The sequence below is a fragment of the Drosophila arizonae genome, chromosome 5 (genome assembly GCF_054131065.1).
Source record: "Drosophila arizonae isolate 15081-1271.41 chromosome 5, UAZ_ARI_1.0, whole genome shotgun sequence".
NCBI classification, from domain to species: Eukaryota; Metazoa; Arthropoda; class Insecta; order Diptera; family Drosophilidae; genus Drosophila; species Drosophila arizonae.
The window spans coordinates 6,767,045-6,783,496 of NC_142925.1; the positions used below are offsets into that span (position 1 = coordinate 6,767,045).

Genomic DNA, 16,452 nt, shown 5'->3' on the forward strand with positions numbered 1-16,452 from the left:
AAATACCTGCTGCTGCCGCTGCCGCTGCCATAACGATCATCGCTCTCCGTCAGATGATGAGCCGCCGGCACTGGGCGGGTGCGGGGCGAGCTGCCGCTGCCATAGCCGCTGCTGCTCGAGTTGGGCGTGGCATAGCTGCTGCGCGCCGTCGTCGCGTTCGTATCGTCACGGGAGGCGCGTCTCGCCTCCAGCCGATCCCTATACGAGCTGCTGCCGCCGCTGCTGCTGCCCGCTGCTGTCGTCGAGCTGGCTGCGCTGCTGGGCGTCGATTTGGTTGCTGCGCTGCTGCTGCTGCTGGCCGCGGCGCTTGTCTTCGGCTTCGGCTCCACTTCTGACTCGGATTCGGACTCTGAGCTGGTCTCCTCCTCGCTGCTCGAATCCGACTCAGCCTTCTTCTTATCCGCTGAGCCGTTGGTGGTGCTCGGCGTACTGTGCTGCGGCAGGAAGCGGCTCACGAAGGGTTTCTTCTCCGGCGTCGCTGGCACCGTAGCCTCACGTGCGCTCGAGTAGCGCGACGAGCTGGCCGCCTTGGCCGGCTGAGCGCTGCTGCTTGTTGTTGTTGCTGCTGCTGCGGCGGCTGCTGCTGTTGCTGAGCTGGCAGAGCTTTCGGTTGAGGCGCTGCTATCGCTGCTGCCCGAACGTTGTGTCTTCTTGACAGCTGCCACCTGGGCGGACACGGCCGGTTTGGACTGTTGGGTAGGAGTAGGAGTTGCATCAGAGTCTGTGGCGCTGTCAGCCTGTTAGTTGTTTGTTGTTTTCATTTTTTTTTTTCGGATTGCAAGCGAAACGAAATGCAAGTAGAGAAAGAAAGATATCGAATATGCATATGGATGGCGTATGGACAATATACAAGTGACAACGATGTGGGCGCCTGGCAGGAGGTGGGGCAGGGGCGAAGTGGGCTGGCAAACGTCAAAGACAGAGCGCATTTTTGAGAGTGCGAGGGTAGCTTGGATAGTTGCAGGCAATTAAGAAAAAGAGGAGCGCTTGCAAGTTGTTAAAATAGAAATGAGAACCATTAGGTGAACTTGGAATTATTTTTTTAAATATTTTCTATATTCATCAGAGATTTTGTAAAATTGTCTAATTTGTCTAAATTCGTCTAATAAGACAATTTTTCATAAAATTAAAAAACATATCAAAGTTAAAAAAAAAAGGTAAATTAAGTCCTTTAAGTATGCAACTTTTTAATAATCATTAATTTGAATTTAGAGATCTTTTAATAAAATATCAAAAAATACAAAAAAAAAAAATGAAATAAAAAATATATAAAAAAAAAATAAAGAAAAAATTTTTTAAACTCAAAAAAAATAAATGCTTTAATTTACTACTTTGAATTTATAAATTCTTTAGCCTCTTAGTAAATAAATTTTTTTTTTTTGCAAACCTTTTTTTAATATTTAAAAAAAATCAAAATTTTAGGTAAATTTAAATTGTTTTTTTTTTTTTTAATTTATCCATGTATTTTTTGTAAATTTTTCTCTCTCTATTCTCAAGGTTATTTCCGCAAGTGCATGAAGCCGCCTCTCTTTCTTTTTTCCTCCAACTTTTTCTGTCAAAAAATGCTTGTTAACAAAACAAGACAAATATGCAGCCGCGCATATGTCGCACACACACATACAAATACATGTGTGTGTAACGGTAAATGAATACGTTGTTAAACTGACGGAAGCAGCAACGGCTGACAGACATGATTGAAATGCTACCATTGAAAGCGATGCCACGCGCAGCAATGCCTGGCACAGGAAGGCTAACAAAATAGATATAAAGGTGGCACACACACACACATACGCGCACAGGAGATATATATGTATAGATATATTTACAACGGACATCAGAAATTTGTGACAATGAAAACCAAAAAAAAAAAGGAAAGAAAATTTAGAAAATAAATCAAAATCCAAATGAAATAAAAAATGGATAGCGGGTAAAAATGACATTTGTATGCTTTTTGGCGGTTTTGGCGGTTTTTCTCTGCTCAGGTTTATTTTTTATTTATTTTTTTTTTAGCAATTTTTGTTGCCAGCCAAAAGTGCACAGATATATTTAGTTAGGTTTAAGCAAATTAACATCACTACCACATCGTTTGTCCACTTGAGAAATAGCGAAAAGAGAGAGAGAGGGAGAAAGAGAAAGAGAGAGAGAGATATAGAGCGAGAGCCAGAGTAGATGCATATACAACAATAAAAAGTAACAGAAATTACTCGAGAGTTTTGTTTCGATTTTCTTTTTAAACACATAAAAATTTGTGTTTTATTTTTTATTCGTAACTCTTTTGCTTGCAGTCTCTAACTAAGCATTAAACGATAAGGTAATAGATGCTAAATTACTGTGAACTCAATTTTGTTTTGTTTTTTGTACAATTCATAATTTCTGATGTCCCTGCTTTTTGGGTCGAAACTCTACAAAATATTTATTTAATGTTTTTTTTTTTTAAATCTTTTTCGTATCACAATTATTTATTTTTAGTCAGAGGCTTAGTCTATACGCTTGTAGGGGAAGGGTATTATGACTTTAAATGCATGGTAGAAGCTCTAATTGATGCAGCTGCATTCTAGTATCTACATATATAAAATAAGATACAACAATTTTTAACATTTCAGTTATTTTATTATTTTTGAAAAATTTATAAATCAATTCATATCTCTGCTGTTACACATACAGCTGTGCTCATAAAAATAGTTGCACTTTTCCGATGAAAAATTCTTTAGAATAGCAATTCATTCAGTCTGTATCTGCTGCATTTGTCGATTTCAGGAAATTCATTCATTCAAAGAACAAATTGAATTAAATTTGTTGCAAATTTAGCTACATTCAACTCAAATAAAAATGGAATTTCTGCATGGCAAGTTGAGCTATACTCTACTCAAATAAAATTTGCATACCACATACCAAAGCTCCCTGACCCTACAAGAGCATTTAGACTTCAGCCTGACCTCTGTCTTTTCGTTTTTATATAGATTTCTTTTTGTTCTCTTTCTTTTTCTGATTTTTAGCTTACATTAGTCGATTAGGCGTTGATTGTTGGAAAAGGTTTGGACCCAAAACAGCATTAATAACAACAAGAACAAAATGAAAACGAATGAAAGGCGCTCCACAAGACAGCAATGTGAAATGAAATCAAAGTAAGTAAATGAAACTTAGCTTAAGACACATAGAAAAAGGGTAAAAAAAATGAAAAAAACACACAAAAAACAAAAACAAATCGTATTTGGCATTTGGTTAGCGTTCATCAGTAAAATAACGAAATGGTCAAAAGGTCGAAAAGGTAAACAGGTAACAGGTAAATAGTTAACGGTTAACAGTAAGTAAAATATATATATTTTTTGTTTTTGTTTTTCGATTTTTGCTTTTCATTTTTTTATTTAGGGTTTTTTTTTATATTTAACAGACTTACGGAGCGTAGGAAAGTGTGAACACTGAACACAAATAAAGAAGAGTTTTTATCTTTTTTTCTTTTTGGACAAACAAACATTTGACAAAACATGACGTATACGTAATATAAATAAATATATATTAAATATTGAATACTGTGCAGATAACCCGATTTGAATTATTTTAATTATATAGCAACACAAAGTGCAGCTGACAAAGTGAGACGAGTAATGAGAGAGCGAGAGAGAGAGAGCTTATTTTATCCGCTTATTTAGGTGAATCCGTTTTACGCGCTTACTGCTTAAACTCTTTAATGAGATTGAAGCTGATAATGAGCATATCATGTTGTGCATTTGCTTTCGGCTTTGCATTCCCTCCTCTTCACAATCGTCCTCTGTAGATGTTCACTTTATTCTCATCTATTTCACTTTCCTCATCTTAATTATCTTCAAGATTAGGTTCCACTTTTGTATAGCTTTGGCTTTGCCTTTGCTTTGGTTTCTCTTTCCTGTCTGATTGATGTACACTTTATCAGCTTCTGTGTCTTTTATTTCGATTTCTCTTTAGCGTTCCGCTAGATTGTCATCTATTTTATATTGCCCCTTCTCATACGAGCTTAGTAGCAGCGGAAGCTTCTGCTGCGGTCTCTGCTTTGGACCCTCTTTCGTCTTGCTTTCTCCTCGTCGTCTTCATACTTTCATCAGCAATATCTACTTGCTGCATTTCTATAGAGGCTGCGTCTTCTTCTTCTTTATCTTCTAAGCTACCTCTTGTTCTTCTCTTATAGAAGCTACCTCTTCAACTTCTATAGAAGCCGCCCCTTCTTATTCTTCATCTTCATCTTCTATAGAAGCTACCTCTTGTACTTCTTTTATAGAAGCTACCTCTTCTTCGTCTTCATCTTCCGTAGAAGCTTCTTCTTTTCTTCTTCTTCTTCGTTTTCTTCTTTTATAGAAGGTACATATTCTTCTTCATCTTCATCTATAGAAGCTTTCTCTTCTTCTGCTTTTTCTACATCAATGCCTCTTTCTCATCTATTGTAGCTTTTTCTTCTTCTTCCCTACAAGCCATCTCTAGCTATCTCTCTCTCTCTCTCTCTTGTTAATCTTCCGTTTGATCCTCTTCTGTTTCATATGACTCATATTCCTCCTCCTCCTCCTCCACATACTCCTCTTCATCGTCATCTTCCTGCTCAGCAGCAGCTGCTTCTGCAATCGGCTCTGCCTTCACCTCTGCCTCAATCTCATTTTCTTCGTCTTCCTCCTCCTCCTCCTCCTCATCATCTGTAATCTCTTCCTCTTCCTCCTCTGCTACTTCCACTTTCACTTCCTCGCCATCGCCATCTTCCTCCTCCTGCTTCTCCTCAATCTCCTGCTCTATATGCCTATCGCTTATGACATCCATATTGCATTCATTCTCTGACGCCTTCTCCATCAGCTCATTCTCGGGCGGCACAATATTTATCACTGGCATGCTCTGCTCTGGCTGCCCCTGCTGCTCCTCGTCGCTCTCCTCACTCTCACTGACTGTCACCTCTTCATACTCAGAGCTGGTCGCATTATCCACCTGCTCTGGCAGCTGCAGCTGGTGTTGTTCTGCCTGCTGCTGCTGCTGCTGCTGCTGCTGCTGCTGCTGCTGCTGCTGCTCTGTCTCACTCTCACTCTCACTTTCGGTCTCTGTCTCAGCTTCGCTGCTGTCACTGCTGTCACTGGCTTCCTCTTCTGCTTCTTCTTCTTCTTCTTCCTCATCTGCTTCCTCATCTTCTTCATTTGTCTCATTCACACTTACCTCGGCTCGCGCTGTCGCCGTTGCTGTACGCACTGGAGATGCCGCCGCTGCCGCTGCTGCTGTCGCTGCCTGATTGCTGCTGCTGCTGTCGCTCTCCTCGCTGCCGCCAAGGCCGCCTCGCTTCAACGCCGTCACACGCTCCGTATTGGGTCGCTGCTCGCCGCTCGTTTCCCCGGCCGTCGAGCTGCCCGCCGCACTCTTGCGCTTCTGACGCGCCAGCTCATCCTCATCGGCTGCTGCTGCTGCTGCCGATTGTTGATTCTTTTGCTGCTGTCGCTGCATGGCGGCCTTCTGCGCCTGGATGGCTGCCTGAACGCACGCTTGAGCTGCATGCGCTGCTACATCCGATTTCTTCTCCTTCTTCTCCTTGCCAATCTCCGCCAGGCGCTGCACCACGCGCGAGCAATCGCTGAGCCGTATTATGCCACTCAGCTGGCCACGCGACACATCCTCGCTGTCCAGCACGCGATCCTTGCGCTTCTCAATCTCCTGCTGGCGCTGCTGCTGCTGCTGCTCGCTGTCCGAGTCGTCGTTTTGGTGCGAGCGCACGAAACGCGAACGGAAACGTGAAGACTTCGCTCCACGTCCCGCCGGCTCGTTCTCATAGTCGTTCTCATAGTCGTACTCGGAGCGTCCATAACGGTTCTCGCCATAACGATCGTTGTTGTTGGCGCTGCGCTGAGGCCGCTCGCCAAACTTGCGGCCCCCGAGCACGGGCTCATCGTTGTAGCCGCCGCGCTCCTCCTGCTGTCGGAACTGTGTGGCCAAACGATGATCGCTCTTCGAGCGCATCAGTCCGGGCTGCAGGGCACTGGGCGGCGCCAGATGGGAGCTGCTCACCGAGCCGCTGGGCGTCGAGTGGGGCGCAATGTTCAGATCCCCAAAGGTGGCCAAATTCATGACCAACTGATTCGGATCGATGGAGACAATGAAGCGCACCCGCCGGCTGTAATCGTTGTTCTCGTACTCAAAGTGACGCAAAAATTCGACGGTCTTCAGAAAGATCTCCTTGGTGTCCATTAGCTCACAGTCGTCCCACTCGACCGTCTCGTTCATGTACTTGTCCACAATGTCGCAGTTGCTGGTGATGTTCGTGATCTCCAGGTCCAGGTTCTCCTTGAGTGTGGTCAGATTGCGCAGCTCCACGGCCAAATAGCGATCGATTTCGCCTTTCAGCCCGTCGGTTCTGTCCTTTATGGCCTTCGTAATGCGCCTGTAGATCTCGTCGATCTCCTCCGTCACACCAATCGCATTCGTCTGCAGACTCGCCGTGTTCTTCTCGATTATCGACAGCGAATCCTGCAATCGATGCAAACTGCGACGAATCTATGAAGAGTGCGGAATTAGTTTGTGGTTGATTTCGGGTCTAGATTAGGTTTGGCTCACCTGTGAATTGAAGCGGGTTATCTCACGTCGCAGTATGTCCATGTGTGCGCTCTTGCAGTCCTCGCAGATCTTTTTCTCGCAGTGCGCACAGTGGGAGAGATATGCTTTCTCGGAGCAAACGCCGCAGCGCTCCATGATTTGACCTGCAATGAAATAATGGAAATGGAATATATATAAATGCTGAGCATTGATTGAGGTGGCAGCAAAGCGTTTCATGGTATCTAAGGATGCTCTTAAGTATGTATGCAATGGAAGTGGAACATTTGCTTATTATTTTATATGATTCTCTATACGATCTAGTATATAAATTGTAAGGCCTGTTTCTGTTTCTGTTCTGTTTCATTATTATTATCTCATCATTTTCAATTCATTTGAAAATGAAAGGAAACGGGGATAACACGTAGGGCAGTACCTTAACATTTATCTACCATAGGTCATAGAGTTGTACCTCGTAATAAGTAGAACCTGCTTGGGTAGGAACAGAGGAAATGAAACATAGAAAGTATGTCTCCATAAACGAATTAAAAGAGCAAAACAAAAATGAAATCATAGATATAAATATGATCTATCTGCTACTCCCACGACAACTATCATAAGTCAGTTCAAGCATATATGAAGAAATAAGGGAATTAAAACCTAGTTCTGCGAAATCTATAATATATCACTAAAAGTAAATTGGAATAGTTGGAATGACACAGCTGCTGAAGAGGCTTACTAGTTTCAGTTGAGATTATTGTGAAACAATAAGAAAGAATAATCTAGAAAACTGTACAGCCAGACCTCAATGCCAAATCGTTTCAGAAACACACTTCAAAGTAATTTGATTTCGCACACAATCATATTTCCAGTGCAAAACGTTTCATTTCGAATGCAATTTAACCAAATGCAATGCTGCTTATCAAATGCCAATTCCAGAACGTTTCAGCTGCTGTCGGCGCAATCATTCGCCAATGCTTAGCAATTGAAATTCCACTTGTTTTCGATCGCATCGCATTCCTTTTATCAACTTGTTTAGCCTTGTTGCTGCTTGTTGTGCAGCCAAAATATTTCGACTTGTCGCTAAATGCTAAGTTACTGCACTGGCAGCAGGAGTTGCAGCAGCAGTAGCAGGAGTTGCAGCAGCAGCAGCAGCAGCAGGAGTAGCAGCAGCAGTAACTGTTGCCATTGCAGTTGCTGTAGCCAGGCCGCCAACCCATCAATTTACACCAATGACAGTTGGCAACAAGGCAACGGTTTTTTTCTATTTTCCATTTCATTTTCTTTTTTTCTCTATTTCTCGTGTATCTTGACTGCGATTCAGTGCTGCTGTTCAGTGAGAGAGTCAATGAGGGAGGACATAGCTGGGCACTAATGCGATTTCAAGAGTGTCGCCAAAACGCTAGAAATCAACTGAATCTAAACGCAGCGCCGACAACAACAACTGCCGGCTCTTCCGAGATGTTTATGCGTCCGTTTGCCAAGGCATATCCTGCCAGCGCATGCCGATGTCTTGGCTATGCATACATATATATGCATAATGCAAATAACGAGCTGTCGGGCCCCAACGACATGAACCTCGAATAGTCTCCCACTGGAGCACACCCTTCTTCCCACATATACTTCTCCTTTTGTCCCTCTCTCTTTCTCTTTCTCTCGCCCTCAACAATGCAAACATTTCACAGTGTCTCAGTCACAGCATAGCAAATCGCAGCCGCAGTCACAGTCACATTCACATTCACAGGCGAGCTATGCAAACTTTTCTGCATCAATTGTTGGCAAAGCTGCCCCGGCTGCTGCCCCCACCTTGGCTCCACTACTGGCCCCGGCTCTGGCCCAAATCGCTGGCATAACCATTGGCATTGGCATTGCCTGATGAACTTGCCTCGGCTACCAATAGTTAAGGCTGTGCTCACTCCTCTTGCCATGACAATAAGCTCACCAAGTACACAAGCACACACACACACACACACACACACTGTGAAAAAGCTCGCTTTGCTTGCTCTGCGCCAATAGTTGGCTGTATTTTCTTGTGTAATCATATGGAAAAGTGAATTTGCAAATACTACATGCGATTGCGAGTCCTTGTATCATCGCATTCAGTTATCCATAACAGCGCGGCTTGAAAGGATTTGCCCAAAAATCAGCTCAAGGAGCAACTTTTCTTTCCACACACACGCACACACACACGCACAGGCACACATTTGCATAGCAATTGTCAAAAATAATGTAAAATATAAAAAAAAATGTAAAGAGAGTCAAATACTCAAAGCTTTGTCTGCTTATTAACTACCTGCCACTGATTGCAGCTCTGTGAATACTTTTCAACTACATATACATATATGTATGTGTATGTGTATGTAGTACTTATAGTACTCATACATAACACTCATTCCATTCGTGGCATTCATAATAGTCAAAGGCACTTTCTTTCAACACTTATTTGCATTTTGCTGATGAGAATTGCCGGTTTGTCGCTTTGTCGCTCTGTCGCTCTGTCGATTCTGTGTCGCTTCTGTTTGTCCTTTGCAATTTGTCGCCGACTATCAAGTTTCAAGTTATTTGCATAGTCATGGCTACCAACCTGATCCAGCAATATGGCCACAATGCAAATGATTTAAAACAAGAAAGTATTCTCGAAATATACCAAAATGTCGAAGATTAAATACTCTAACAAGTAGCAAAATTTAAGAAGAAAATTATTTAATATATATAAGACTGATAGATCTAAACTTTGTATTGTGACTAGTTAAGATATTTCAATATGAAAGATAGGTTTGGTCCATAATTTAGATAGATAAAAATTTATATTTTATATGTCTATATCAGTCCATGACAGCCTGAAAATGATTTATCTTTATCTGATCTTAATTTTATAGATATAGAAAATCAATTCTGATAATAATATATATTTTATATATATTAGATATATCGATATATCGCTATATATTATATATTAGGTATATTTCCAAACCACATAACAAATTAAGTATACCCTCACAGCAATACCCTCACTCAATAAAAATTTCAAACACACACAAAAAATGAACCAAAATCAATTTGCTTTTGCTTAGTTTTAATTGCGAGCGAGGTATTCGACGAGTGGTTGTGGAGGGCGGACTGAAAGGGGCGTGGACTGATTTGTAAAATACACAAAGCGCTTGATTTTTAATTGGAAACCAAATATTATGGCCGTGGCATTTGCTTTATATTCGTCACACACTTTTTTATGCTGTTTGTTTTTGTGATATTTTAGGAATTTAATTAAAGTTAGAGAGAAAGCAGAATTTATTAACAAATTATCAAAGCCCACAAAAGCAAAAAGGGTAAATAAAATGTTATAGATTAATTAAAATAAATAGAAAAAGAAATTACTTTCACAAAGTGCTTTTATGAAAACAGCAAATATTACACAGAAATAGTTTTGCAATATTTTAGCTCAAAATTGTTGCTTGTTGCCTTTGGGCATAAAAAGCAACGCAGCGTAAACAATTTTAAATGGCAAATTGCAAATTGCAATTTTTCATTTTCCAATGCACAAAAATTTTAATTTGCGATAGACGGACAAACGGACCAAAAAGTGAAGCCAGACAGACGTCAGGGATACGCTTTACGCTTTATGCTCGGTGCTTTATGCTATATGCTTTATGCTTTGTTCGCGCCCTTTTGCTGTATGCCCTGCTGCGAAATAGCTCGTAAAATTCCAATGAAATGCTGTGCTTTACGCTGCGGGAGAGCAATGGGGTGGGAGACAGTGGATTACTTACCTGAGGTGGGATCTGGCAATTCGCCGGTGATTTCGATATGCAGCTCCAGAAAACGCTGCAGCGTAACATTCGTGGGAAAGGCTTGGACGCCATTGTAGGGTATACGATGTTCGGCACGGCATTCGGGGCATTTGACCTGCAATCAGTGCAATCAGACGTAAGTAAATGCAATTACAGGTTCATCAAACGATGCAGTGAATACGCATTTTACACCTCAACAGCTCAACAATATAGTTAGGCGTGCTATACACAGTACAATATGAACTTGCACATACACATACTGCTACTAATACACGCATAGGGTACATTTAAGCACGTCTGTTACATGCTTACGCTCGATCTACACTGACTCTCTCTTGCACACGGCTTTGTTATTATGTTTGTATGCGTGAGAGGAACAGCTCTAGGCTTGAGTGACTCCATTTGAGCAGTTTGCCTATTACATGCGTAGGTGTAAGAGAGATAAAACTACATTCGCGGAGCTCAAGTAAAGAAGAATTGGAAGAGAGCAGTGAGCATAAACTGCATTCGCCGTGACTGAGTATATACACATGCAATACTCTTCCTCAATACAAGGAAAGGAGTAAATATGTACATGCATTCACACACGCGTGTAAAAGAATAATCATCGTAGCTGTTAAGCTAATCAGAAAAAATGAGCGCAAATTCGCAAAATGGGAGCTGTGTTCGCCTGTAACTAAATGTAAATGCATGCGTGAGAGGGAGATAGAGCGTCTTGAGAGAATTCAAGTAAGGAATTGCAAGAGCGCAGCGAATTTAGAAAACGGGAGCTGCTTAGCAACTGGCCTTGACTCAGTGTAATTATGTATTTATGTTACTAGAGACACAAATGTGTGTGAACGAGACAGAGCAACATTCACATTGCCTTAGCTTATTATGAAAGAGTACTTGTAAAATTAGGCATGTATTTTAATATATGAATAAAAATGTATGAATATTTTAACACACATATTTAAATTTTGTAACACGCTTTAAAAACCCACACATCTGATGAAATGTTGACAGTGCAGGCATCTTGAGCGTGTGTCACCTTCGTCTCTGTCTATGTTTTTCTTATTTTCGCCCAGCCCTACAGTGCTGGCAAATCTATAGGGCCTGGCTGTGCTATAGACATGACAGTTATTTGTTTAGTTGTTTGTCGAGGCTTTTGCCCAGCAGTGTATCCCATACAATGGACATGCTTAGCAATTATTTGCGTGGCGCTGGCGTAAAGCCAAAATAAATTTATAAATACGCGCGCACACTAACACACTTACACATACAGTAGGCGTCTATAAGTAGCGCAGTAGACACATATTCATTATATGCATATACATGCATACATATACATAAATATGCATATATATCTATATGTATATATATAGATAAGTATGGCTGCTTTATATGTAAATTTTATAATTTTTCAGCAGCCAACGCAAAGCAAATCTACGCAAATGCGCCACAAGCAACAAAAACTGAAATTACGTTGAAAGAAAAACAAAAAGAAAACTCAACTCATTTCCACAATGTGAAGTCTGTGTTTTTTTTCACTTTTTTTTTTGGCTTTGGACAACGAAAATGTTGTTTTCATTTGCCCCATTGCGATTTTTTGGGGGCTTTTGCCGTACGATTTATTAAGCAGCTTTTGGCATGTGACGTAGAGCGCTCAACGAATTCGCCGCATTTAACAAAATTGCCTCACACATGAACATACACACACACGCACACACACATACACACACATGCACACACGTACACACCCATGTGTACACATGGCTTATGCATTCGACTGTGATTATGATTTATGGACTTTTGTGCGTGTGATTCTGATATGTGTGTGTGTGTGTGTGTGTGTGTGTGTTTATACGCTTGCACATACATACAGAGTTAATGTAACAAATATTCTTACCTGGCGTCTCACATAGTCCACCAAACCCTCCATGCAGGGCTCCATGCAAAAGGAGTGCTGGCATGGCAAAAGCTTTGGTATGCGATACCTGTCCAAACACACGCAGCACGTCAACAACTGTTCGAATTGCTCCATGGTTCACTGCAAGAGAGAGGGAGAGAGAAATATAGTGTGTGAGAGAAAGAGACCGAGAGATATAAAGAAAATGAGAGTGTGAGTGAATGCAATCAGACATCATTAGTCTTGATTTGATTAGAGACAAAGTCCTGTCAATTTGATATTCATATCATTATAAATTCGCGTGCGCCGCCTTGCCGCTAAGCTCATCATAAGATGGCCCCCAAATCGGATTGCGACATTACGAGCCCTCACTTTTGAATAAGCACAAAACAACGGAATGCCATCAAGTGTGGCAATTGGGCTTTACTGACTAGCCAATACGCGCTTCCAGTAGATTAAGTGAATTGAATTTTTATGCTAAATGAATTATGGACCTTTTCCAATTTTTAAATATTTTTAATTGATTTGTAGACAAGATTATTAGTCTTTTTGATACAATAATATGGTTACGCTAATTTTGTTAATTAGACTAAAATTTATTTATGTTTATTTAAAATATATATATTTATATATATATATATATTTATTTGTATATACTTCTATGTTTATATTATTTAATATTTCTACTACCCTCATATTTAGATGCTAAGAAAATATATAAGAAAAGAACAAGGAAAAGCTGCTCCTATTCTCAGTTTTGATTTGGTATTATCTATAGATGTATAGATGTATGTAAATAAATCAAACCATGCAATGAAACTCTATTTCTAACTATTCACTCTTAGCAGACAATCTAATATACAGCTATACTAAAATTTCAATCCCCTAGAAGTCGACAATCCCACACAAAAGCCAATATACTTTACCCAAACACCTAGCGAACGAGCACAAAAACAAAGCGAAACAAAACATATAAAAAAGAAGAAGAACAGGCATCACCGTAAATTGACCATTTCTGAGCCATTGTCGTAAATCGGGGGCCTGCTTCAGTTGGGCTACACCCTCCGCCCATCGAACGCTGGCCGCGCATCGCCCCCCTCCCCCCCCCCCTTCGTCTTCATTTGTCCTTGGCAAATATTCTAAGCCACAAATCTGCTTATGGCTGGCTTCATTAAAAGCGGTTTATTTAAAAGAACTCAATACGGCAAATAAAACTGAGCCAAGTTAATGTAAATAGAAACGGCCTACGTTGTACCAATGTATGTATATATGGAAATATATAGGGTCTCTTAATTGGCAATAACTTAGTCTAATTACGAGAGCAGTTGAGCGTTTGCCTCTGCAGTGCGCTCCGATTGCCATTTTGATGTGGCTTCGGATGTCAATTAATGCACGCAATCGCAATTGACCACAAATATTGGCAATTGCAATTGAAATGAAACATTGAAATTAATATCACATCTGAGAGGCATCGGAGCTGAATTTCAGCTAGTCAAAGTGTCAATGAAAGCTGAGTCAAGCGTTAATAGTGAAACGAAATGCAATATGCAATTCAACTGAATCAATTAAATTGTAATTAAATTATTATTACAGTTTTTACTAAAGTAAATATTATCATTAAATTATAATTAGTGTTGGCTTCCTATATATTTGTTTATTTACTTTTTTGTAACATTTTTTTCCAGTGGCTTATTTTTTTTTTATTTACTTATAAATATAATTAATATAATAATTGGTATTTGTTTATTGATTTTTTTAGTAATTTTATTTTATTTTATTTTTATTTTTTTAATATAATTAGCTCGTTATAATTTTCATTAGTAATATAAAATTTCATTCAATAATATAGTTTTTATTAGCATTAGCAATATGATTACCACAATACTAAAATTTTAATAATTCATTGAATTCTTTTCATTAGCATTAGCTTAATTACTATCACAATAACAGTAACCATTTTTTTATTAATTTATTTAATTCAAATACAAATAATACATAAGGAATTGCAGCACTAATAAAATTGAAATAAATAATTAATATTCTTTATCTTAGCTATTTTCAAAAATTCATTGTAATTTCGTATAAGCATTGCCATTATTATGACTCATACAATTACTTTCTATCATCAAAGTTTCTATCATTGGAGCCAACTTTGTGCATAAAAATGCATATCAAATGCAAACTGTAAAAGTAATGGCATCATCATAATCACAATGATAAGACGAATATTGGGGCGAATTCCGCATTGGCATTAAATTTTGCGCTGTTCCGCAAATTTCCGCAATTCACGCGAAAAAGCCAACTCGCGTAGGTTTTTGGCAAAGTAATTTCGAGCCAGTTGCCTTCGCGTTCGCTGTGAACGTTCACAGAAATTTTCTTATTTTCCTGGCCGAAAATAAGCGGCAAATGCGCAGCTTTTAATAATAAAAATGACATAGATTTTCCCATGAAGCACACACATACACACACGAAAATATTTCTCAATGTGATGTGTGTGCTATAGAGAGTCACACATATACACACATACATACACACACATGCATACGTATATGCAAGTGCATATGAAATGCAATTTTTGCGCCCTCGTCAGGCATATTGCGTATACGCCACGTCAGCACACGGTGCACATTGCACCCGACCAACGGCCAACGGCCACCGGCCACGCCCCCTCCCACCCCTGTTGCAAACGGCTGCACACTTCCTGCCCAACAATAAATAAACACGTCGAGGTGCACCACAAAATTGTCGTGCCGCCTGTTGCCAATTAAATATATTTAAAGCGTTGCTTAAATTGCGGCCAAAAGTTCACATTGTATTGCAGCACGCCCAGACCATCAGGAGCCAAAAAAATATATATATATATGCAGAGAAGAAGAAGAAATTCGCATGCGAATAGCGTGCAATTAAGTGGAAAATGCGCTTAAAATCAAATTGAATAGAAATTTTGTCGCCCGCTCAAATTGTGCGTACTATAAACCAAGAGGAGGACCAACGGGCGTGGCACATATATGTGTGTCTCCCTCTCCCTCACTCGCTCTCACTAATTTCGCAATTGCAATCTGTGAATCTGGGCACCAAAAAGGATTAAAATGGAACTCATGCACTCGCATAATAGAAGCTGCCTTAAAAACCATAGCCAATGCCACGCCCACACGCACACAAACACACACACGCTGTGCTAGTTGAAATTTTGAATGTTTGCTGAAGAGCTGGAGACTTTTGAAAAGAGGGCGGGCCACTGGGGTGGCGCTGGCACTTCAATGCACATTCAATGCACAATTTGAATGGCCATTCAAAAGCGTCAAAGGGGGAGTGGGATAGAGAGAGAGAGGGGCCAGACGTACAGCCTGGCACTTAAGTTATTTAGGAGCATGTGCAATGGACAGTGCTTGAATTTAACAATTACATAAATAAATACATTAAAAACAACAACACATATGCTGCAAATCGCAGCGAAATTGCTTTTTTTATTGCTTTGCAATTGCGTTGAACTTAAAGGCGAAAACTCTAAATGTGGAGTTATCGCTATAACTGGGCTTATGTATGCTTATAGAAGCTATGTTGAGTCAATTTGTTAAAATTACATTTAAATATAAATAAATATAAACATTATATTTATAATTTCTCCATTAAGATTCTCGTTCAAGTCGATCCTTATTTATATTATTATCAATAATATCTTGAAAAAGTTGTTAAAAAACTAATTTTACCTAAACTTAATATTTAAACAAAATATAAATATATATTTATAGGTAAAATATAATATTTTATTTTTATTTATTTATTTATTTTATTTATTTATTTTTTATTTTTTTTATTTTTTTTTTATTTATTTTTTTTTTTATTTTTATTTATTTTTATAATAAATATATACAAAAAATTTTTTTTATTTATCATTCTAAGAGATGTTATTTAGAGAGTAAATAGGACTCAATTGACTATATACATATATTCAGATATTATATATGTATTCCCCTTTCAATTCAACTTTATATGCTTCAATATACATATATGTATATCAGATTTTTTTTTTTTTATGTTAAGCTCTCCGGCTTTCTTGGAATATGATAAATAGATTCGTTCCTAATAAGCTTTATGTTTATAAAAAAAAGAAGATCTCAAGTAATAGCAAATCAATATTGAAAATACAATACAAAAAATTCATTAATTCTGTGTCTAATAATGCAGCTGAATGCTTCAATAGGTCAATTCACACAGTTCTTATATACATACATAAGCATATAAGCTGGC

General features: G+C 39.3%; 1 protein-coding gene across 7 annotated transcripts in view; it reads right to left on the reverse strand.

Annotated features, from left to right (window-relative positions):
- The window catches only part of tn (tripartite motif containing protein thin), a 40,257-nt gene that overhangs the window by 13,317 nt on the left and 10,488 nt on the right, over positions 1 to 16,452 (reverse strand). For 4 of the 7 annotated variants that reach the window (XM_089471542.1, XM_089471544.1, XM_018011713.2 and 1 more), the window contains 5 exons: positions 12,202 to 12,342; positions 10,293 to 10,428; positions 6,550 to 6,692; positions 5,164 to 6,489; positions 7 to 737 (listed from right to left, as the gene is read on the reverse strand). In XM_089471542.1, the coding sequence (XP_089327668.1) occupies positions 7 to 737; positions 5,164 to 6,489; positions 6,550 to 6,692; positions 10,293 to 10,428; positions 12,202 to 12,336 (2,471 nt within the window). In that variant the 5' untranslated portion in view covers positions 12,337 to 12,342. Of the gene's footprint in view, positions 1 to 6; positions 738 to 4,605; positions 6,490 to 6,549; positions 6,693 to 10,292; positions 10,429 to 12,201; positions 12,343 to 16,452 lie in introns of all 7 variants that reach the window. The other 3 variants (XM_018011716.2, XM_018011715.2, XM_089471545.1) reach the window with 3 other exon arrangements.